The following is a 22,199-nucleotide window of genomic DNA, read 5'->3' on the forward strand; positions in this document are numbered from 1 at the left end:
CCAGCAGCTTTGTCCTCAGTCCAGCATCAGCTTCTAGGTTCCTGGGGGTCTTTGTATGGGTTCTTACCAGTGGATTTAGCAGGGCGGGCACCTTCTGCCACAGTAGCGGCTGGAAATGCCAGAGAGGTCACAACACCCAGAGGTGATGGGCACTCCATCACAGCTGAGGATGCTGCCAATGGCAGCAGAGGTGGAGGATCCAACTATGGTGTTCTGTGGGAAGGAGCTGAGGATGGGTCCGGGCAGGGCAACCACCACAGGAGAGGGCTGGATGACGACAGTGGAGTTCTGGCACTGCCTGACACAGGGCTCGTTGCAGCTGTTGGCCAGCGGGGTCGGGCCGCAGGGCTGGCAGGGCAGGCATGGTCGGCACTGGTCGTAGCAGGACATGTCTCTGGGCTGCAGGTGCACCTGGGAGAGAGGGACAGAGAGGCAGGCAGAGTACAGGAGCAGCTTTCCAGGGGTCTGTCACTCCAGCACAAGTATGTCAAAGGCACCTGCTGAGCCAGCAGGTAGAAACTGTGCTGTGAGGCAAAGGGGTTCCCAGACACAGTACTTTAAGCATCATCCAGGCCCAGCGAGGCTGCTGCCAACCTCTTCAGTGAAGGACGACCTCAGCCAAGTTCCAGATCTTCTTTGCAAGGCAATGCAAAGTGATGGCAGACCCAATGAGGCTGCTGCCTGTCTCTTCAAAGAAGAGCTCCCTCAACCAAGTCTCAAACGCTCTCTGAGTCAGACCTTCAGCCCTCTTCCCCCTCTCATGGCAAGCAGCACCACAGCCCAGCATAAGATGGAGGAGTACACATCTGCATGGGGAGAAAAGAGCACGGGGAAAGGGCTTCAGACTCACCTGGTTCTCAAGGTGAAGGAGAAGAGAGGAGGGGATGAGAGAGTGAGGAGTTGGTCTGGCTTTTATGGTGGCCCTGACCTGCCCCAGGCCCACGGAAGTGGCAATTTTCTGAGCTGCTCATGATGAACAGAAAACATCCCAGCTAATGACATGGGCTGGGTGGTTGTTTTCCCCAATGCTGCCTTTTCATTTCCTGGCTTATGCCGTACACATTCCCCCACAGAGACTTCTTCTGAGTGCTGGGATTGAGGGGCCCCAGGATTTCTGGGGCAGGAAGGTGTCATTGCCAGCAGAAGACTCAGCTCAAGTGCCGGATGGGTGCAGTGTGGGCAAGTGGTTTTGCCCTGAGGCACACTGGTGGGATTGCCTGTGGCTGCCTTGATAGGAATGGGCAAAGTGGTGTTGCCCTGAGGCACACTGGTGGGATTGCCTGTGGCTGCCTTGATAGGAATGGGCACACCATCTTCCAGCCCCGCAATCCTTGGCTGGTCACCCAAGGGCTTCCCTGCGTGAGGATGTGCCACGTCTTCCTCTCCCTCCCAATTCACTCCAGTGGTCACTTGTAGGGTGCAGGTGGGCTGCACTGCTGGGTTTCACAGACTCTTTTAATCTTTTACCCATGAAACTAAGCAGCCTTCCCCAAGCTATTGGTATGGAGGGCTGCAACAGTTATTTCCCCCATTATTTCAATGATGCTGAAAAGCAAAGTTACGTGGGCCCTCTACCACCACCGGGATATTATGTGTGGACAGTGTAATGCTTGAAGAGAAAAATCATATCTTGGCATGGCACACAGATAATCAGGGGAAGATTTATTCTTTGTAAAACACCTGCATTACCATTGTCTACAAGATGTAATACACTTGAGGGAGACCTCCAGTTTGCTTAAGTATTCCCTGAACTTATCCTCTTCCACCAAGGATATGTCTCCCTTGCTCCTGCTCTGAAGGATGTAGGATTCCTCAAGGCTGATCTTGCTCGTAAAGGATGAGGCAAAGAAGGCGTTCAGCACCTCAGCCTTTCCATGGCCTGTGTTGTCAGGCTGTGCAGCATCAGAGAAGGCCCACTCATTCAGCAGTGGGACCGCATTTCCCCCAGCCTTCCTCTTGTCACCTGTGTCCTTACAAAAGCCCTTCTTGTTGCCTTCCACGTCCGTTCCCAGAATCAGTGGCAGCTGGGCTTTGGCTTTCCCAACCTCCATCCCTGCATGCTTGGGCAGTGTCCCTGTGTTCGTATCAGGTTACTCATCCTTGTTTCCTTCTTGTGTTTTGGTTTGGCCGGGAGCCTCTTGTTCATCCATGCAGGTCTCCTGGCACGCTTTCCTGACATTCTGCTCATTGGCATGGACTGCTCTTGAGCTTGAATATTAACCAGACTTGTTGGGCCTCTGTTGCCTCCAGGGCTTTATCCTACACGAATTGTCCAATCAGGTCTTGAAAGACACCAAAGTCTGCTGTCTTAAAGGCCCAGGATGTGAGCTTCCTATTTCCCCTCCTCACTCCCCTCAGGATGCTGAACTCTGCCATTTCACAGTCACTGCAGCCCAGGCTGCCTTTGTTCTTCGCATCTGCAACATCTTCCTTCTTGGTATGTACGAGGTCCAGCAGAACACCTGTTCTTGTTGGGTCCTCTGCCACTTGTGTTATGAAGTTGTCATCCATGCACTCGAGGAAGCTCCTGGCTTGCTTATGTCCTGCTGTGCTGTCCCTCCAGCAGATATTGGGGTAGCTGAAGCTCCCCATGAAGACCAAGGCCTGTGAAGGCAAGACTGCTTCTACCTGCCTGTGGAGGGTCTCATCTGCTGGTTCTTTCTGGTCAAGCGGTGTTTAGGGGACACCCTCTACAATGTCCTCTTTATCTGTCTTATTTTTAATGCTTACCCACGAGCTCTCATTTGGCACATAACCCATCCCCATGCAGAGCTCCATGCACTCCAATTGCTCTCACAGAAAGGGCAAGTCCTCCTCCTCATCTTCTCAGCCTGTACTTCCAAAAGAGCCTGTGTCCCTCCACTGAAACATGCCAGTCAGGGGAGCCATCCCACCCTGTGCCCATGATCCCAATGTGATCATAGCCCTGCAACTGCACACACACCTCTAACTCCTTGCTTTACTTGTTGAAGGTGGTCACCTGACTAATAGAGTTGTTGAAAAACTCAAGCATTCAATACTTTTTTTTGCCTCAGTCTTTAATAATACCAAAAGACCTCGGGCTACCCTGGTCCTCTGAGTTGGAGGAGTACGAGTGCAGGAGCAGTGACTTTCCATTTGTGGACACTGAATTTGTAAGGGAACAGTTGTATCAGCTGATTGTTCGTAAGTCCATGGGGACAGATGGGATTCATGCCAGAGTACCAAAGGGGCTGGCAGCTGCTACAGCAGGACCCCTCTTGGTCATCTACCAAAGGTCTTGGGAGTCTGTGGAGGTCCCTGCTGACTGGAAGCCAGCCAATGTTATTCCAATTTAGGAGAGCGTGAGGGATGTCGCAGGAAACTACAGACCTGTTAGTCTAACCTCAGTCCCTGGAAAGGTCATTCTGGGTGCTATTGCAAGGCATTTAGAGAACAATGCAATCATCAGGCACAGTCAACATGGGGTCACAAAGGGAAAGTCCTGTTGGACTAATCTGATATCCTTCTGTGATATGGTCACCCGCCCAGTGCATGAAGGGAAGGTGGTGCATATATTTTTTTGTGATGTTAGTAAGGCGTTTGATAGTGTCCCTGACAGCATCCTTGTGGAGAAGTTGTCCAACTATGGGATGAGCAGGTACATAGTGCGCTGGGTGAAGAACTGGCTGAAAGGCAGGGCTCAAAGCATTGTAGTGAGTGAGGCTACATCTGGCTGACGAGCAGTCACCACCGGTGTTCCTCAGGGCTCAATTGTAGGGCCAGTTCTGTTCCATATTTTCATCATTGATCTGGATGGAAGAGTTGAATGTACCATGAGGAATTTTGCTGATGACACCAAACTGGGAGGTGCTGCTGAGTCTCTTGAGGGACAAGAGTCCTTTCAGAGGGATGTAGAACAATTGGAGCATTGGGCAATCATTCATGGTGTGAAATTTAAGAAGTCCAAAGGACATATTGTGGACCTGGAATGGGATAACCCCAGACACAAGTATAACTTGGGAGAGGAGTGGCTGGAGAGCAGCCCTGCAGAAAGGGGCCTGGGGGTGTTGGTTGATGGCAGGCTCAATAGGAGTCAGCAGTGTGCCCTGGCAGCCAGGGGGCAAAGCACATCCTGGGGTGCATTAACACACTCCAACCAGACAGTCAAGAGACGTTATTACCCTGCTGTATTAGCCTTGGTGTGGCCTCATCTTGAGTAGTGTGTGTATTTCTGGGCCCCACAATTTAGGCAGGAACTGAAGGTACCTGAATGCATCCAGAGGAGGTCAACAAAGCCTGTGAAAGGGCTGGAAGGAATGTCCTGTGAGGAGTGGGTGAGGAGCTTGGGCCTGTCTAGTTTGGGAAAAAGGAGTCTGAGGGGAGACCTCATTGTTTTCTACAACTTCCTGAGGAGGGGGAGTGGAGCGGGATGTGCTGATCTCCCTGGGATCCAGTGACAGGACATATGGCAATGGTTCAAAGCAGCGTCAGGGGAGGTTCAAACTTGACGATGCCCTTAATAACTTTCTTTGGCTTGCAACTGCTTGCCGACTGATGAATGCCCACAGCTTGCTGTCTGCTGTCCCTGAGAATGTCCTGTGGTGTTACAGATTGTCACAAGTGCTGTATCAGGAAGTGCTCTGGAAAGATCCTTTTTAAATGTGTGGAGTACATAAGTTTTGCTCTTCTACTCATTTATAGGTCTTTTGGTAAAGCATGGATGGACTATGTGGAAAGAATGTATCTGGTGCCTGCCAATTAGTTTGAGCAACTCTGGGTGCTGCTATTATCCGGGGAAGGCCTGAGGGCTGATAGTGTCCTCTCTTTGGATGCTGAAATGAGGGACATTCCCCGGACACCAGGTCTGGTGGCCTCTGAGAAAGATTAGGTCTACACAGATGCTCTTCAAAAGTATTTATCCCACTTTTAGCAGAGCAATCAGAAAAGCAGGAGAATACCTCCTGCTTTTCCAGAAGAAAACAAGACAGAGGGGGGAAAATCCCCTGGAGAGATCTGAGGGCTCCAGCCCTGTTGTTCAGGAAGTGCCTGATAATAGGCATCCATGGTATTGGAAGAATGCGCAAGTGTTCTGAGGTGAACAAGGGCAGCTCAAGCATATTTCTTCTTGGGAAAAGCAGGCAAGTTTTGTGTACAAAAAAGATGTCAGTAAGGGCTCCTGCCTGCTTGATTTAGTCGAATGTGTTCTTCAGACTTGTGGCCCACCTGGGAAGACCTAAAGACTGCAATGTTTTTATGAGAGCCATGGCTGCAGTGAATGTCCCGTCTTCTGTCACAAGTCATACGACAGCCAGGGTCTCTGAAAACAACTAGAAGCCACTGAAGATGGCAGAGAAGCATCAAACACAATATCTAATATGAGGAAGATACCTAAACCCAGTGGCACACCCAGTACAGTTTACTGTTGAACCGCAAATATTCATGGACCCAGGAAAACTTAGGATGGTTTGAGTTGGAAAGGGCCTTGAAAAGGTCATCTAGTCCAACTTCCCCTGGTTTTATTTATGGAACACATTTATGGAAATTGCTGCTCTGGGTCTTCTGAAACATTTTTTGAGTAGCTGTGGCAACAAGGAAAGCTCCATCTACGTATTTTACAAAAATGCATCAGTAGCTGATCATTTTGTAGTGGCTTATGAGAACACAGTTTTACAATCTGTTCAAAAGGTAATCCCTTGTTACGGTGATGTAGGATAAAGACACAGCGGTATCCGCACGCCATAGCCAGCAGGGTGCTGCAGTTGCTTCCCCTGGAGAGCAATATCCATAACATTGTGATTTCAAAGGAACATGATGATTTCAGGAAAGAGAGCTCTGTTTGGAGGGTAATCACATGAGTCAAAAAAACTCTGTGTGGTTCTGATATTCCAAGAATATTGCTAGCCAGTGCTTTCCTGGCTATTGATGTGGGTATGTATTCACCACCACCTCACTGGTCTTGGGGAAACATGGGCCCTAGGGAGCCAGTTGCTCACGTAAGCAGATAGAAATGTTTCCCTGGTGTAGGGCTCTGCTGAGAAAAAACAAGAGAGCTGGTCCATCTCAGACTTCTATTCTAGATGGCAGATAATTCTACCCCAGAAAAATCTATTGATTATTGCCTTATTGTAGGCCACAGATGTGTAGGAGGTCTCAGTCTCAGGGTGAGAGCTGGGGCTGGGGCTTAGGTCAAGGCCAGACTCAAGAGAGGATGAGGTAAAGGCTCGATCCAGCAACTGCCAGGGACTATGTAGGAGCCTGGCCAGGCCAGCAGGACAGTAGTATCCCCGGCTAGACACAGGCAGAGATATGCAGAGTTGGTGCAGGCCTGCGCTAGGCCTGTGCTCTCACAGAGACCCTGGGCCAGGGGCCAAGCCAGAGCTGGGACCCACAGTTGCATTGGGCCTAGGTGGGCTTGGTCCTGATGCTCATTGTCCCCGTGTTACCACCTGACTCAGCACTGCCTCCCACAGAACCTGGCCTGGGGAGAGGTGCCGCCAGTCCTCACCCCACGCAGGAATCACTCTGTCCTCTGCCCTGGTCCTGTGGTGCTGTCAGTGTGTGGCGTTTGTGTGAGGGCAAACTCCCACACCACATGGGCACAGAGTCTGCAGCTGTGGGACGGCCTCGGCCTGTGTGTGTGGAGCAGCGGTGCTACATGGAGCACAAGGGCCACTTCAGCGCCAGGGCTCTGGGAATGCTGAAGGAGCTTGGTGCCTGGGGAAAGGCACCGCACCGTGAGCACTATGGTTGGGCTGGTGCGTGCTCTGTGCCATTCAGAGACAGCTCACGGATCCTGCTGAGGCTTGAATGCAATCCCACTGTCACTGCCATGACTTCTCAGAGCTGGGAATAGCTCCTCTCACACAGCACCTTTCCCAACCAGAGTTGGGTTGTGGCACTTGTGGGGCTGTAGAGTTCCTGGGCCTGAGGAAAGCTGTGCACGAGGAAGACAAGGCAGCACAGAGCAGTGTTGCGTGTTTGGGCACCAGCCACTGTCCCAGGCCTGCCTTCACCCAAGGGGCTGTTGGGTTCACAGGGACAGGGGACTCCAGTGTGTGGCCTGCTGTAGCTGATACCAATACTGACTTGTGAACACCTCAGCCCCGCACGTGTTGGCAACAGACGGGCCATGCCAGACAGTGTACTGGAGGGTGATAGGGCTCCATGGGGAAGGTGTCCTTGCTGCTCATGCCAAGGCGTGCTGACCATGGCCTCAAGTTCAAGCGATGGAGGGAAGGGGCAGGGGGATTAGGGACTGTGGGCCATCCCCAAAGGCTATTTACCCATTGCCAATTCCTGCTGTCCTTTGGGAACGTTGTCTTCTGAGGCTTCCTTGCCCAGCACAGCTCCTCCCAAAGCAAGAAGAGCACTCTTCCCCAAGAGCCTGTGGGACTGCTGACTTTCCTGGTGCCTCCCACACACCCACAGTTCCTCTCTGGAGGACAGCAGTTATCAGGATTCCTGTTCACAGGACTTGCTCCACAGGCAAAGGGGTATTTCTGAGCAGAGTTGCAGCAAGGCAAGGGCTTATGGCCGTTGGCTGTGGAGTAACTAGGGATGTCACCCTCAGTTTGAAGAGGCAGTTCTTGAAAGAGGACTCACTGCAGTGTGTCCCACCCTCCAATGCCTCTAGGAGTGATGAAGTCTTCCCCTGTGCCCCCACCTAATTCCCCTCCCAAGCAATGGTTTGCTCCCTCAACAGTCAGCACGCAGATGGGAAGACCACCTAAGGGACACAGATAGGGTTGCAGCGATTGTTTAATGAGTCTAAAGAGGGAAATGAAGTCAAGCTGAGTGGAGGCCCCGGTGTGGGGAGGAGTAGGAATTGATGTGAATGTGTTCCCTTTTTGCTGTGGCAGAGTTCCCACAGCGCATCTCTTGACCCACCCGGCAAAGGCAGACAGGCTAGCAGGTCCCTCGAGGCTGGCTTCTGGGGTCCTCACAGCAGGCTTTGAGGGGAGCAGCAGACAACAAAGGAAAGAGAGAAACAGGGTGAGGAAAAGACAGGAAAGGTAAACATTGACTGTGTTTTCAGAGAGCGCAGGCTGATCCCTTCAGTCTGGCCTCGAAGGGCACCCAGAGATGGTCAGCTGCTCTTAAAACTATGGCATGAAGTACAATCCTCTGTCCAGTGTCATGTTCTGAGTTCCAAGGGGTCCTTATCCGGTGTCGTTCACAGCATCTTTAGCAGGGGGGGCATCTACTGCCACAGTAGCGGTTGTAAATACAGGAGAGGTCACAACACCTGGAGTTGATGGGCACTCCATCACAGCTGAGGATGCTGCCAACAGCAGCAGAGGTGGAGGATCCCACAATGGTGTTCTGTGGGAAGGAGCTGAGGATGGGTCCAGGAAGGATCACGACCACAGGGGAAGGCTCGATGACGACAGTGGAGTTCTGGCACTGCCTCACACAGAGCTCATTGCAGCTACTGACCAGCGGGGTCGGGCAGCAGGGCAGGCAGGGCTGGCACTGGTTGTAGCAGGACATGTCTTGAGGCTGGAGGTGCACCTGTGAGAGAGGACAGTGAGAAAGGAAAACATGGGGATGCATGAGGAGCAGTCTGTCACAACACCATAAGGGAGCCAAAGAACATGCAGGGCTGGGACACAGAGCCTGTGCAGAGATGTGTGAGGACTTCTTGGCCTTGGCGTGACAGGGCCCAAAAGAGCCACCTGCTCCTATGCAGCTACTGCACCTTACTAAAGAAGCCACACGGGCACAGATCCAGCTTCCCTCTCCTGTGACAAGCAGCACCACGACCTGGCAGAGAACAAATTTGGCATCAGCTGAGAGCTCCACTGAAGTGAGACCTCCTTTTAGAGACAGCAGAGAAAGAGAAGGGGTTTCAGACTCACCTGGTTCCCAAGGAGAAGGAGGCAAGAGAAGCGGATGAGAGAGTGAGGAGCTGGGCGGGCTTTTATCATGGTCCTTAACTGCCCCAGGCTGCCAGAGGCATCCCTTGCAGAGGGCATTATTTGCTGACAAGCTCCTCCTGAATGCAAAACATACCAGCTAATGCTATGGACTCCGTTTTGGCGTCCTGAATTAACGTCTTTTTTTTCCTTCTTTATGCCAGGCGCATTGCCTATTGGAGGCATCATTTGCGTGACAGGATGAGAGGCCCAAGCATTTCCAGTGCAAGACGCGTCAGCATGGACAGATGACTCCTCTCACATGCTGGGACACTCCAGTAAAGTTCACTCAAGACACACTAAACAGCTGGCTTAGACAACATCCACACACTCTCACACTCAAATCGAGACCTCTCATCATCTAGAATTATTTGAGAGGACTCAAGACACCCAAAGAGAGGCTGTCTACACTGTCCAGGGCACAGGATGTGGACTTGACAGAGTCATCTTCTGCAAGTCCTGTTTCCAAGGGTTCATTGTGGCTGAGGGAAGACTGATCTGCACTCAGTGAGAGCCAGAGATGCAGCTGATGAGAGTAAGGTGCCCAGCTTGAGCCCATTCACCCACACAAAAGCCCTTTCCCTGGTATCCATCTGTCCCTGAGTACCATGGGCATGGATATGGGGTTTAGCCATGGGATGGAGGTGCTTGCGGGCTCTGGTGGAACGTCCTGTGGTGCCACTTCTGATCTTATGATGAAGCAAGCCATGTACACGTGACCAGGTAGGCAGGTCCTGCTGTGAGCTTAGTTCAGAGTTCAGAGGCCACCACTGGTCAATTGCAGGATCAGTGTCCCCAGAAAGATGATTCACCCCATTTACTGTGGAGATGTGCTTTGGGGTGGGATAAGTCCCACACGTGATCTGATATCTTCTCACTGACTGTGGGAAACGACTGTAGCATCTGTTGGAGCAGGTCCAAAGGAAGGCCACAAAAATGATGAGAGGGTTGGAACAGGTCTCCTATGAAGAAAGGCTGAGAGAGGCTCTGGGGAGACCTTCTTGTGGCTTTGCAATATTGCGAAGGGAGCTCATAAGAAAGAAGGAGAACAACGTTTTGCCAGGGCCTGTAGTGAGAGGACAAGGGGCAATGGCTTTACACTGAAAGAGGATAGATTTAGATTGGACATAAGGAAGAAATTTTTGTATGATGAGAGTGGTGAGACACTGGAAGAGGTTACCCAGAGGTGCGGAGGAAGCCCCATCTCTGGAAGTGTTCAAGGTCAGGTTAGATGGGGCTTTGAGCAAGCTGATCTAGTGAGAGATGTCCCTGTGCATGGCAGGGGGGATGGCCTAGGTGGTCATGTGTGCAAAGGCACACATGGCACACATGAGCACAGCCTGAGGAACATGTATGTGAGCATGAACTTGCACACACATGACGGAGAACTAGCGTGCCCAATGCCAGCTCTCAGAGTTTGGGATGACTCTAGGCAAATCCTTCAGACCCTACAATTTATGCCATGAATCAGGCACTATCAGCTTTACTGAGCTCAAGAGCTTGGCACTCATTCAGTCAGCTATTTTCTCACTAGAAGAGAGAGAAACCACAGTGGAATCAAAGCTGTCATGGACTTTTCAGACATTGAGCCTCTCCCTGTCCCAAGCTGGTGGGTCAGGGATAACATAAATTCGAGACAACATCTTTATTGCTGCAGCCACAAAGAATCCCCACATTACAATTGAAAAAACTCCCCCAGTCTTAGATGCTCCCTGCTGTCCTAAGTGATCACCTTAAGGGAGATGTGGGGGTGTGGGACCAGCCCCAGCTCTGTCAAGGGAGTGGTGCCTCAGTGGTGAGCCTGGGACAAGCCAGACTCCCCACAGGCTGCAAACACTGAGGCTGGGACACCAGGAATGGTACTAATAAACCCAGTAAGAAAGGCGCTCAGCCTCTTCAAAGCATTGCTTCAAATGCCATTTATGAGCGCTAAGACTAGAAAGAAAGAGAGACAGTAGAGATAATCTTACATCCCTTCAGGTACTCGGAACCTGGAGCTGCTTACATCAGTTGCTGTCACAGAATGAGAGAATCATGGAATGGTTGAGGTTGGAAAGAACCCCAGGAGTTCATCTGGTCCACATGCCTTGCTGAAGCAGGGCCACCTGGTAAGTTGCCCAGGACTGTGTGTAGGTGTTTTTTGGATATCTCTAAGGAGGGAGACTTGGCAAACTCCCTGGGATACCTATGCCAGTGCTCAGTCACTCCCACAGCACAGTGCAATGTGCTGCCACCTCTCCAGGGCACAGGACACTGCACTGATCCCATCCACAGAAGGGTTACCCCATTTTGGTCAGTCGAGTTTTAGAGCATTTTCTTCAAAGGAAACAGTTCTACGCATCATTTCTCCTGTCAAACACTATAACTCTGCGAGTTTCTTTATTGGATATGAACAGATAAGAGCAGTTTTCACCTTCTTGTTTCTTAAGGTGTAAATCAAGAGGATAAGCAGGGAAGCAAGAATGATGTAAAGAACAACCACTGCTCTGTCTAGTGACCTGTCCTGGTTTGAGGTAAAACAGAACCAATTTTGTTCAGTAACTTTGCTTCTTAGCTAGGCCTCTTCTAACTGCTGAAGTTAACAGCATATTGTGCAGACAATGTTCACTCTCTCAGAGTGATAAGACCAATTGTTTATAGCTGATGCCCAGGCATGGTATGCAGAGAGGCTCTGCTTATACTTATTGCTATAACACCCAAGGCCAACCAACTTTGTTATTTGCCCCGTTGGGCGGTCGGAAGCAGAAAAACATAGTGGGGTCTCACCTGCAGGGAGGAGCGGACAGGACAGGTGACCCAAAACTGACCAACAGGGTATTCCATCCCATCTGCCTCATGGTCAGTATAAAAACTCAGTGATCAAAGGGTCAGCTCTCTTCCTTCAATGGCCGACGTCTGAGGAGGACTCCGTTTGTCTGCCTGTGATCCCGATCCTGAATACACATCCAGAATCCAGTTCCCATCCGTCACTGAGTACAGCCTGGGACGGCCCCAGTGCCAGTCGGTGACGTGATTGTCATCTTGGGAGTTTGATATGGTTTTGTATATATTTCATTATTTCTTTTTATTTTATTGTTAATATTTAATTAAAGTATTTTAGTTCCTTCTAAACTCATAAGTCTCTTTTTTCCTCCTCTGCCTCTCTCTTTGAAGAGGGGTAAAGGGGAACATCTGTTGGTCCCATCTGGGGTCCATCAGGTCCCCAGTAGTGGATTTTGGCCTAAACCATGACATGACCATTTTGAGGACATTTCTCACACAGGTGAAGACACATGAGACATAGAAAGAGGTCACAGCTGTGAAACAGGAAGCACAGGTTGAGGCAGCTCTGTGCCTGCCTTCTGCACAGCAGAGCCACAGGGTGGTTCTCGCTCTGCACCTGTAAGAAGTGAGCATGAAGAGGAAGCAGTGGAGGGTCTCATCACCAGTATTGAGGATGATCATGGCCTTGTAGGCAGAAGCGCCAGCACAAGACATGTCCAGGAGAACTGGTGCATCACCAAAGATTGGTGGATGTGCTTGGGCCCGCAGTAAGCCATATGAGTATTGCATGCAGAGAAGGAGACGGGGAACCGGCAAGCCATGTCCCCGCCACCAGGCAGACGCACACAGCCTGATGCATGATGGCCGCATAGTGCAGTGGGGTGCACATAGCCAAGCAGTGGCCATAGATGATGAGAGTGTAGAGGAAGCATTGGTTCCTGCCTAGGAGCCGGGAGGAGTACAGCTGAGCTGTGCAGCTGTGGAAGGAGACGGGTATGCCCCCTGACCTGAGGAAGCCCTCCAGCACCTTTGAAAGGAAGACACTGGAGAAGAGAGACTGAAACTTTTGGTCTTCAATCATTCTAAGATGAGAGAAGATTCCCTCTCAGTGGAGGACATGCGTGGGTGGATTTCCATCCTTGCACTTGTAAGTTTTGCCACATCAACTGGATTTTCATGCAGGAAATAGGATATGAGAGTGTAGTGGCGACCAAGAGACATTTCCAGTGCTCAAAAGGGGTGACGTTTACATGTAAAAAAATCCTCTGCCCCGCCCCTGTCATAATGGCAGCCAATTCCTGAGCAGAAATTCTCAGGGGGGACCAATGAAGCAGTCAAGAGCTCTGCACCTGCCTTCAGCGCTCCTGGGAAGTGCACCCAGTACCCTCGTCCTTGCTGATCTTCCCCTTCTCCTGCATGCTCTGTATCAGAGCAATTTCATCTCCTTCTGAAATACACTCTTTCACTGTCCCCATTTCTGTGCTGACCACTCTCAGCTCCCACACGCTTAGCTTGATACATTCAGCAGCATGGGCAACTTTTCCCTGCTGATGCATCCAGGCCATGGCCCATAGAGTGGGTGGTTGAGGGGAAATGTCATCCCAAAGGCTTTTTCCTGCATTACCACTTCTGCTATTCTGCAAGCAAATCACCTTCCAGAGCCCCACACCCGTCACCCCACCACCCCACAGCAGCTCTGGCCATAGGAAGAGGAATGCTCTTCCTCAAGAGCTCATGGAGCTGATGAGCCCTCAGGGCCTCCTGCCTTCCTGGACATTTGTTAGCTGACAAGAAGTACGGCAAGGCCTGATGGTCACTGGCAGCAGAGCAGCCAGGGATGTCTTCCTCAACTCAAGGAATGTTTATGCAAAGAGCAGCCAATGCAGGGTGTCCAAACCACCCATTTGTCTGTGAAAAGAGAAGGGTCTCCTTGAGCCCTCACCCGCTTCCACCCCTTCACCTTTGGCAGCCTGGGGAGAGGGAAGGAAGAACACATTGACGCCAAGCTTGAATGCAACAGAAATTTAATGAGGCAAAAGAAGCAAACAAAGTGACTCCACGTGGGGGCCACCAGTTCATGGAGACCCAGGGGCAGCTTTGAATCTGCGATCCCTGGCAATGAAGATGTTCCTGCATCATGTCTGTCTGTCTGCTCGATATAGAGAGAGGAGACAGATGGTTCCCACCAGGCTGGCCTTGGGGGAATCTTGCTGCAAAGGGGATGCGAAGCAAACAAGGAAAAGGGAAAGAAAAGAAAAGCCATTCATCTCTACTGAAAACAGCACTTAATGCATTGATCCTCTGCCCAGCAACGTGTCCAGAGTTCCTCGAGGTGTCTCCCTGGGGTTTGCCCAGCATCTTGATCAGAGGAGGCACCTTCTGCCACTGTAGCGGCTGGAAATGCCAGAGAGGTCGCAGCACCCAGAGGTGATTGGCACTCCATCACAGCTGAGGATGCTGCCAACAGCAGCAGAGGTGGAGGATCCCACAACGGTGTTTTGTGGGAAGGAGCTGAGGATGGGTCCAGGCAGGGTCACCACCACAGGAGAGGGCTGGATGACAACGGTGGAGTTCTGGCACTGCCTGACACAGGGCTCATTGCAGCTGTTGGCCAGCGGGGTTGGGCCGCAGGGCTGGCACTGGTCGTAGCAGGACATGCCTTGAAGTTAGAGGTGCACCTGGGGGAGAAGATAGGGAGGAAGCAGAGCACAAGGGTGGGTGAGGAGCAGCCTGGTTACCCCATCACAAAGGAGACAAGGCCACTACTGAGTGGGGAGATGGGAGGTGTTGCAGGAGCCGCACAGTCTTCACTGCTCTGCAAAGAGTAGCCTCCAACATGGAGGCTCCTTCCTAGTGCATAATCCAAAAGCACCCTCTGCCACGTCCCAGCCTCTCTCTATGCAGACCTTCTCCCTGCTTCCCTCTGTCATGAAAAGAAGACCCAAAGCCCAGGACAGGATCTCACTTTGGAAGAGGAGGAGAAAGGATTTCACACTCACCTGGTTCCCAAGGAGAAGCAGGCAAGAGAAGTGGATGAGGGAGCAGGGACTTGGGCTGGCTTTTATACCTGCCCTTCATGGCCACAGGACCAGAGACACCCTTTGCAGAGGTAACAATTTCCTGACAAGCTCATCTTGAATGCAAACCATCGCGGCTAATGATATGGGCTGTGCTTTGGTTTCCAACACTGCTGCCTTTTCATTTCCAGATTTGTGCCATGCCCATTCCCCAGTGAAGGATTCTTGTGAGCACAGGGATGAAAGTCCCCAGGATTTCCAGGGCAGGAATGCAGCAGTGCAGGCAGAAGTCTCAGCTGCAGTGCAGCATGGGTTCAGGGCAGAAAAGACACATCAGCCTTGGTCACTGTGTTGGGGCTGTTTGAAATGTCATTCTCAGGAAGAAGCTTCAGCCTTCCTCAGCCTGATGCACATGAGCTCCTGTGCATGAGAACATACCCTATCTTTGTCTTTCTTCCTTCCTCAGCTCACCCCAGTGGTCACTTGTTGTTGCCTCCCCAGGTGTGTGCGTTGTGCTCTTAGGTTTTGACCCCATCCTGCCTAACACTGCTCTCAGGAAAACATTCTGGCCGGTTTGGACTTCTCCCCCCTCTGTGCAGTGCATGAGTACACAAACAATGGCATGGGCATGTCTGGGGCCTTGTGCTTCCCCAGAGTGTTCCAGCCATGTAGCAGGTGTCCCAGCTCTCCTCTGCAGAGTCCATAGTTGGTTTTATTCCTACGTGCCTTCTTGTCTTGTGTGCACTTATGTGCAGCTGTGTTTGTGTGGATGCACTACAGAAGCACAAATTTTTGGATGACTTGATGCTGGTGTGCATTAGTATGTGTATGTGAATCATTGCATGTCTGTAATCACAAGGCAGTGTGCCGGTCATGGTGCGGAAACTCCCATGAGCACCACAGAGCAGCAGGTTCCCAGGGTCAGAAGGAGCCTGTTGGAGACCTGTCCAGGGAAGAGGCCCTGAAATGCAGCCCCTGTGTCCTGAGCCCTCCTTGTCCTGCCTCTGCAGAGCTCACACTCCGATACTGCACATTTCAGGCCCCAACACCAACACTTTCACTCCACTTTGCATCCTTAGTTGAATTCGGCATACCACTACTGGGAGTGCCTCAGCACGGCTGGCAGTCCCTGCTCCCTGCCTCTCCAGGACAGGACACAGCTGCTCTCCCCAGCGCCAGAGAGTTCAAAGGGTGGGGATTGCTTTCTGGGCAAGGGGAAGGCTGAGCAATCCTGTCAACCTTGTGCTGGCCATGTCTGATTGGATCTGCTTCCAATGCACTGTTCAGTGTGTCTGGGGTGGGACATAGCAGTCCCTCATGCCCAAGCCAATGCCAAAGGGACTTGTGCTCTTCACGGGCCTGGTGCTGTGCCAGGCAGGGGCCAAGACCTTCTCCCAAACAGTCAATGAATGCCATGAACACAGCATCTTATATCACTGTGCTGTGAGCGGAAGAAAAGGCTCTCTAGATTTTGGACCAAAAGCCAAAGAACTGATGACAGATTTGATGCACATGCGCAGAATGTTCCTGTCCCACATTGGGATCTCAGTGTGAGTGCCCAGCAGCTGCTTTTGGGAGGGAAGGGATGTTGGGTTCAAGACCACATCCCCCACAGCCAGCTGCGGTCCCACAGGGGTGTCCAGTATAGACCCTCTTTCTGACAAGGGCTATGCACAGTGGGGAATTTTTCTAAGCCCATCTGCCCTCCTCAGTATCGGTCAGCCTGAGCTCCCATCCGGCTTGGAGGCAGTATAGCCGAGGGCCTCACCCTTCCCTTTTGACACCTTTGTGAGATGAGTGCCAGGGAGCTGTGCTGGGAGAGCTCAGCCAGGGCAGATTCCCCTCTCCATGGAGCTGCTGTTTCTGAGCTGAGGCTCTAGTGTAGCCAAGGGCCAAGCTCATTGCTTTCTCAGGAGGTAACAGGCATTGTGGAGAAGGGAAGGGCAGGGGAGGGCTGTACTGAATTTAGCAAGACATTTGAAAGCATCTCCTGTACTGCCTTTACAACCAAATTGGTGACAAATGGGTTGAGTGATAAGGTGGGTGGAAAATGGGCTGGACTACCAAGCACAGAGAGTTGTGCTCTTGGTTCAAAGCCCAGCTGACTGACACTTAAGAGAGGGGGTCTAGTAGTAGGGATCAGTCGTAGGACCAATACTGTTAAATGTTTTCATGAACACCATGAAGAGTTGGGAATTGGGAACTCCCGGTATGTCTGTAAGTAACAACGAGAGAGGGGAACGGGTAATAAGTGCCGAATTTTTTACAGGCCATTGGGATGGCGACACCGAGGCGGGGTCGGTGTGGATTTGGGGTGCCTTGTCCGTGGGCAGCAGCAACAGCCGGCCCGGCCCCGCCGGCGGTGCAGGGCTGAGCCCCGAGGCGGAGCTGGCGCCAGAGGAGAGGAGAGGAGGCGGCGCAGCCGGAGCAGAGAGCCGGGGCTGGCGGGGGACAGCGGGGCGCGGGCGGCGGAGCGGCGGGATGCGGCGGGGCCGGGGCGCAGGGCTGGCGGGGCTGGCCGCGCTGCTCCTGGGTGCGTGGGGCTGCCGGGGGTGGATGGGGGTCGGGGCTGTGCCCGGGCTCTTCCCCGGCGAGCCCAGCGCCACCTCTGCTCTGTCCTTCTTCAACGGGTCTTTCCCCCTCCTGCCTTTCTCCCACCCTTTGTGCCCCTTGCTGGACCCTCCGACTCCCCTCTTCCTATTCTCCTCACTTCACCACCTCTGTCAGTACGAGCCTGCTTGCATTAACCGCTGCCTTTCCATGCACCTTCTCCTTCCCCTGTGCATTCGGCAGGTATTTTTCCCTCCTCTCTTGGCAGTGGCTGCGGGCAGAGCCCAGGTGCAGCAGGAGCCGTCGGCAGAGACCACCGAGGGCACCGGCATCAACATCAACTGCTCACACCCCAACATACAGACCAGGGATTTAATCTACTGGTACCGTCAGTTCCCAGGCCAAGGCCCCGTACTCATCACGTTCAGTCACAAGGACTCCAAAGCGGTGCAGGACCCCGCGGCGCGGCTGTGGATGGCGGCAGACCGCCGGTCCAGCGGCCTGTGGCTCGCCCGGCCCCGGCGCGGGGACGCGGCGGTGTATTACTGCGCCCTGGGAGCCACGGGGAGAGGAGCCGGGGCTGCGGCCGGGCACGAACCACCGCGGGCGGGGCCGGGCGTGTGTGTCGGGGTTCGGGGGACAGCCCGGGGGCGGGCCCGCCAGGGGGCGCTGCCGCTCCTCCCGCCGGGGCCGCCTCTCCCCGCCCGGCCTCAACGCGGGGTGCTTCCCCGCCCGCCTGGCACTGGCACTGCGCCTGGCCCCGGCATCGGGTCCGCCGAGACCCTGCGCCCCGCGGCGGGTACCGGTCGCCCGGACACAGCAGAGAGTGCTCAGGACAAGTACCTCACCTGCTTGTCCACCTCTTACTCTTTCCTCAGCGTCCACCAACGACCACTGGTGGAGAAGAGGGCTCTTGGCAGGAGACATGACTGCTCCGGTGGCTGTACCTCCTCGCCCAAGAAGCCCAGGATCAAAAATGTCTTCCTGGTCCTGCATGTGGGGATCAGGGAAACCCTCAACATGTGAGCAATACACATCAGCCAGGCGATGGATAAGATTCCCTGGTACACCTCTTGAGCTGTTCCCTTGCTTTTCATGTCTCCCCTCCACCGCTGGTGTCTCAACAGCACTCTGCTAGGAGGATCCCTCTATCCCTGAGTTCCTCTGGTTTCTCTGCCCAAGGGAATCCTGCTTTTGGCTGCAGTTCTGGGCTCTGGTTTGTCCCTCTGTGTACACATCTCTTGTTATGCTTAGTCTGTTTTGGAAAGCAAAGATCTGGCCCTGGAGAGCATCTGTGGTGGAAGCTGACAAAAGCAGGCATGGTGGCAGGCCACCCTGGTCTAATTACTGGAGTGATGCCAGCTCAGAAGGTCATGACTGCAGGTGTTTGCAGTGAGGCCTTGTGAGGTGACAAAGAAAGCTCAGTCTCTGTCCCTGGAGAAAAATGTCTCTGTGAGGTACTGGAAGGTGGATGAGAAGCCCTGTTCCTAGCTGGATAGAGTAAGAATTATAAGATTTTGATCCTACATGGAAGTGGAAATCTGGTCTCTCTTCATGCTCAGCTGTACACCAACACCTGTGAGGGTGGATTCAGGATTTTGCAGGAAATGCAGGACATCTTGGGACAGGAAAAAATGGATATTTTGGAATATGAGGGTGCAAAGTAACTCATTCTAGACTGACATTTCAATCGACCTGAGTGCTTTTTTACACTCATCGTGCATCTGAAATTGATTGCTCATTTGGCCAAGCCTTCCCTTTTCCTTCATGTTTGTAACTTCTCAGGGGTCCTGGAAAGTGAGTGCCATGGCTTAGTGTTGCTGCAGTTGTTTCAAGGTAACACTTCAAAGACTGAGGTCGATATGAGCTTTCATGGCCTCGACTCAAGAGACCCAGTTTTCTCTGAGGACAGGAGCCTTTCAGTGTCTTCAGGAACCCTCACACCTCAGCAAGTTGAGCAGAGGCCACTGTAAGGGCACGTGGAAGGTGAGAATAGGTGGTTCACAAAGGCTGTCACATCAAGTCCCTTTTCCTTTCCAAGGGAAGAAGAAGTGAAAGGGAAAGTGATAAACAAAACACACAATGCCACCAATCTCTCAGTAAGTGACAAGGGAAGCAAGGAGGGAGCCCAGAGCTCTTCAGCCTCTAATTGATAGGCCATTAGGAAACTGCAGGTGTGGCTTTGAGGTGGGTGAGGCTTATCTTTGGAAGTGACAAGAAGTGAGAAGAGGAAGATGAGGATGATGGAGGTTTGAGGGGGGTCCTGTGGGACACCGCAACACTTGTTAAGGAATGCTTAGGGGAAGGGTCAGGCGTGAGGGGCGAAGAGGGTACTGAGGAGGAGCAAGGGGAGGAAATAGAGTGGAGGGAGGATAAGAGGACGTATATGCAGGTGAGCAGGGGCTGGAGCGAGTGATGTGAAAGAGATCTGGGTGCCAATAACTGGGCAACCAACCAATGGCCATGGGGACTGTACACCTGGGTGCCAGCAACTGCATGGAGCAGGGTGTGTGCAGCAAGGTCTCAATGCCATCAAGTGAAGAAGAAGCCTCTGGAAACAGGACAGGTCAGTCTCCGTGCCAGCAACTGGAGGGACTGGGGTGTAAGCAAAGTCTGGGTGCTGGCAACTGGACAAGGAAGAAGGTGTGAAAGGGCTCATATCTCTTACTGTCAGTAATGGGAGGGACCGTGTTTGCACATGTATGTGAGAGGTGAAAGGACCAGTGACTGCAGGGACCTCAGTGTGTTTGTCATTGCTGGGAAAGGCTGCAGGCAGGGCTGTTAGGTGGGCTGAGGGTCTGTGCTGACATTTGAGGGATGCACAAATGTGGGTGTGCTTGGGACTGCAGAGGGTGAAGGGATGTGGGTTTTTGCTAGGAAGTGCACATCACAGGCATACTGGAGAGAGCGAAGTGAGGGACTACTTAGATGATGAGAAAAGGAGAGAAAAGGTGAGAGAGGTGGGCCCCTGTTGAGCATCGAGAAGGGATGTCTCAAGGGAGATCTCATCAGCGTGTACAAATATCTGAGGGGAGGCTGGGAAGAAACCAGAGCCAGGCTCCATTCCATGGTGTCCACGGAAAGGACAAGAAGCATTTGGCACAAACTGAAACAAAAAAGGCTCTGTCTGAACCCCAGGAAACTCTTTTTCCCCATGAGGTACTCAAAATCTGTCTGGACATGGTCCTTTGCCAGCAGCTCTAGGTCACTGTTCCTGAGTCGGGGTTTGGACCCACTGACCTACAGAGGTCCCTTCCCAACTTAGCAATTCTGTGTTTCTGTAACAAGTGACATGAGGAAAAGCTGAGAAATCCGGCCTTGTTCAGCCTTTGAAAGAGAAGCTTAAGAGAGAGCATTTTCTGACACTTAACTGGAGCATGAAGGGTCAGATGGAGCCAAACTCCATTCACGAGGAGAGTGATAGAGGGAAAGATAATGGATGTGGTCTGGATCAGGGGAAATTACTACTAGAAATTTCAAATTGGGTTGGTTTTTTTTTTTTTTTTTTTTTTTTTTTTAATGATGAAGGTGGTCCATGGGTGTAGATATATCCCGGGAAGAATGGGGCTCTGGCTCCACGGTGTTGAGTAAAACACCATTAATTGGAAAGAAGACAAGAAGGTGAAAGGGGATAGCACGGGTGATGTTATGCCCCTCTAGATGCTGGGAATCCTGAGTTATGAAGCAGGAGGTGGAGCTTGAGCTGGGGTTTAGCACATAGTACAAATCCTGCCCATGCTGAGACTCACTGGCATTGTCACCTCTGGAGTTTTCATGGCATTTCCTTAGAGATAAACCACTCCTAATTGTGACTGTTGAGCAAAAGGACATCTAAATGAAAGCACGGTGTTTCACTCCTACAAGACGACGAGGACGTGTCTGTGGCAACGTTGCCAGGTTTTCCAATTGATAGATACAGCTCAGCACAGCACAGGTCTGTGCCTACTCAGGTCCGGTTAACTTAACGACAATGAACATTTTGTTCTCTGTGCCATGCCTGATGCATGGGATCCCTCTGGCATTAATGTGGAAAGGGGTGGGAGAAGGAGTAGGTACTGCACCTGCAGTACCCTCACCCCTACACATGCCCTTTCAGCTCTGCGTGCTGGGCTACCCTATCCCCACCCCTGGCAGTGCAGCATTCCAATGTGTGCCCCATGTGCTCCCTGGGAGTGGGAGTGACTCCCTGATCCCTCATCCTGTTCCCTGCTGACCCCTCACCCTTTTTCCTAGAAGAGCAGGTGATTCTAGAGGGGGAGGTGAGGAATCCACTGCGTGCTGACTAGTAACAGCCCCCAGGGACTTTTAATGGGGAAAGGTTGAGAAGGGCACTGGCTGAGGGAGCCCCAGGTGTTGCTGCTGGAGGAGGGAGCAACCCAGGAGGAGCATTTCAGGCACAGGAAGAACACATCACTGCTCTTCCCCGTTTGTTCTTTTGCTCCCCCAACAGAGTCGCTTCCGGCAGCCCTGTTATCTCAGGGCTGGGAGGTGTTTTTCTCACTCTCTCTCACTTGACCAACAGGCAGGTTGGTCTCAACATGCACCTCGGATTTCTCGTCCTCATGGCCTGCCTGGGGCAACTGCTGGGTAAGTCCTGGTTTTTCATCAGCACATACTTCTTTTTCTCCCAAGGAAACCCTTGCCAGTATTATCAGGATCATGCAGAGAACTACTTTGGAATTACAGGAAAATGCTTGGAAATATCAGCTCACATTTGTCATTTTGCATGTGTTCTCTCAAGATGCTCTTAGTCTTTGAAAGGAGGTACCTCAGACCCTTTCTCTGTCTTTTCTCTCTCCTTCAATCCATTTCTGTCTGCCTCTCTCTTCTCCTCCACCTGCTGTCACCATAGGAGACCGCAGCTCGCCCTCTCTCTCACCTTTTTCCCTTTCCAACGCAGCAGCTCCTGTCAAAGCTGTCACAGGGACTTTAAAGCTCTCATGCCACTGACATTAATCGGGTGTCCCCTTCTGCCTCCTGGCAGGCGCAAGTC

The 22,199-nt window shown here is 52.2% G+C and overlaps 2 protein-coding genes across 2 annotated transcripts in view; one reads left to right on the forward strand and one right to left on the reverse strand.

Annotated features, from left to right (window-relative positions):
• Positions 1-22,199, forward strand: part of LOC309681226 (M1-specific T cell receptor alpha chain-like) — a gene marked incomplete at its 5' end in the record, with an annotated part of 236,063 nt that overhangs the window by 21,036 nt on the left and 192,828 nt on the right. The gene's annotated exons all lie outside the window — the stretch shown is intronic.
• Positions 14,003-14,296, reverse strand: LOC309681165 (feather beta keratin-like; the record flags this gene model as incomplete). Its single annotated transcript, XM_082495003.1, has 1 exon — positions 14,003-14,296. The coding sequence occupies one exon, from the start codon at positions 14,294-14,296 to the stop codon at positions 14,003-14,005; it is 294 nt and encodes a 97-aa protein (XP_082351129.1).

The sequence above is a fragment of the Vanellus vanellus genome (genome assembly GCF_965231255.1).
Source record: "Vanellus vanellus genome assembly, chromosome: 24".
NCBI classification, from domain to species: Eukaryota; Metazoa; Chordata; class Aves; order Charadriiformes; family Charadriidae; genus Vanellus; species Vanellus vanellus.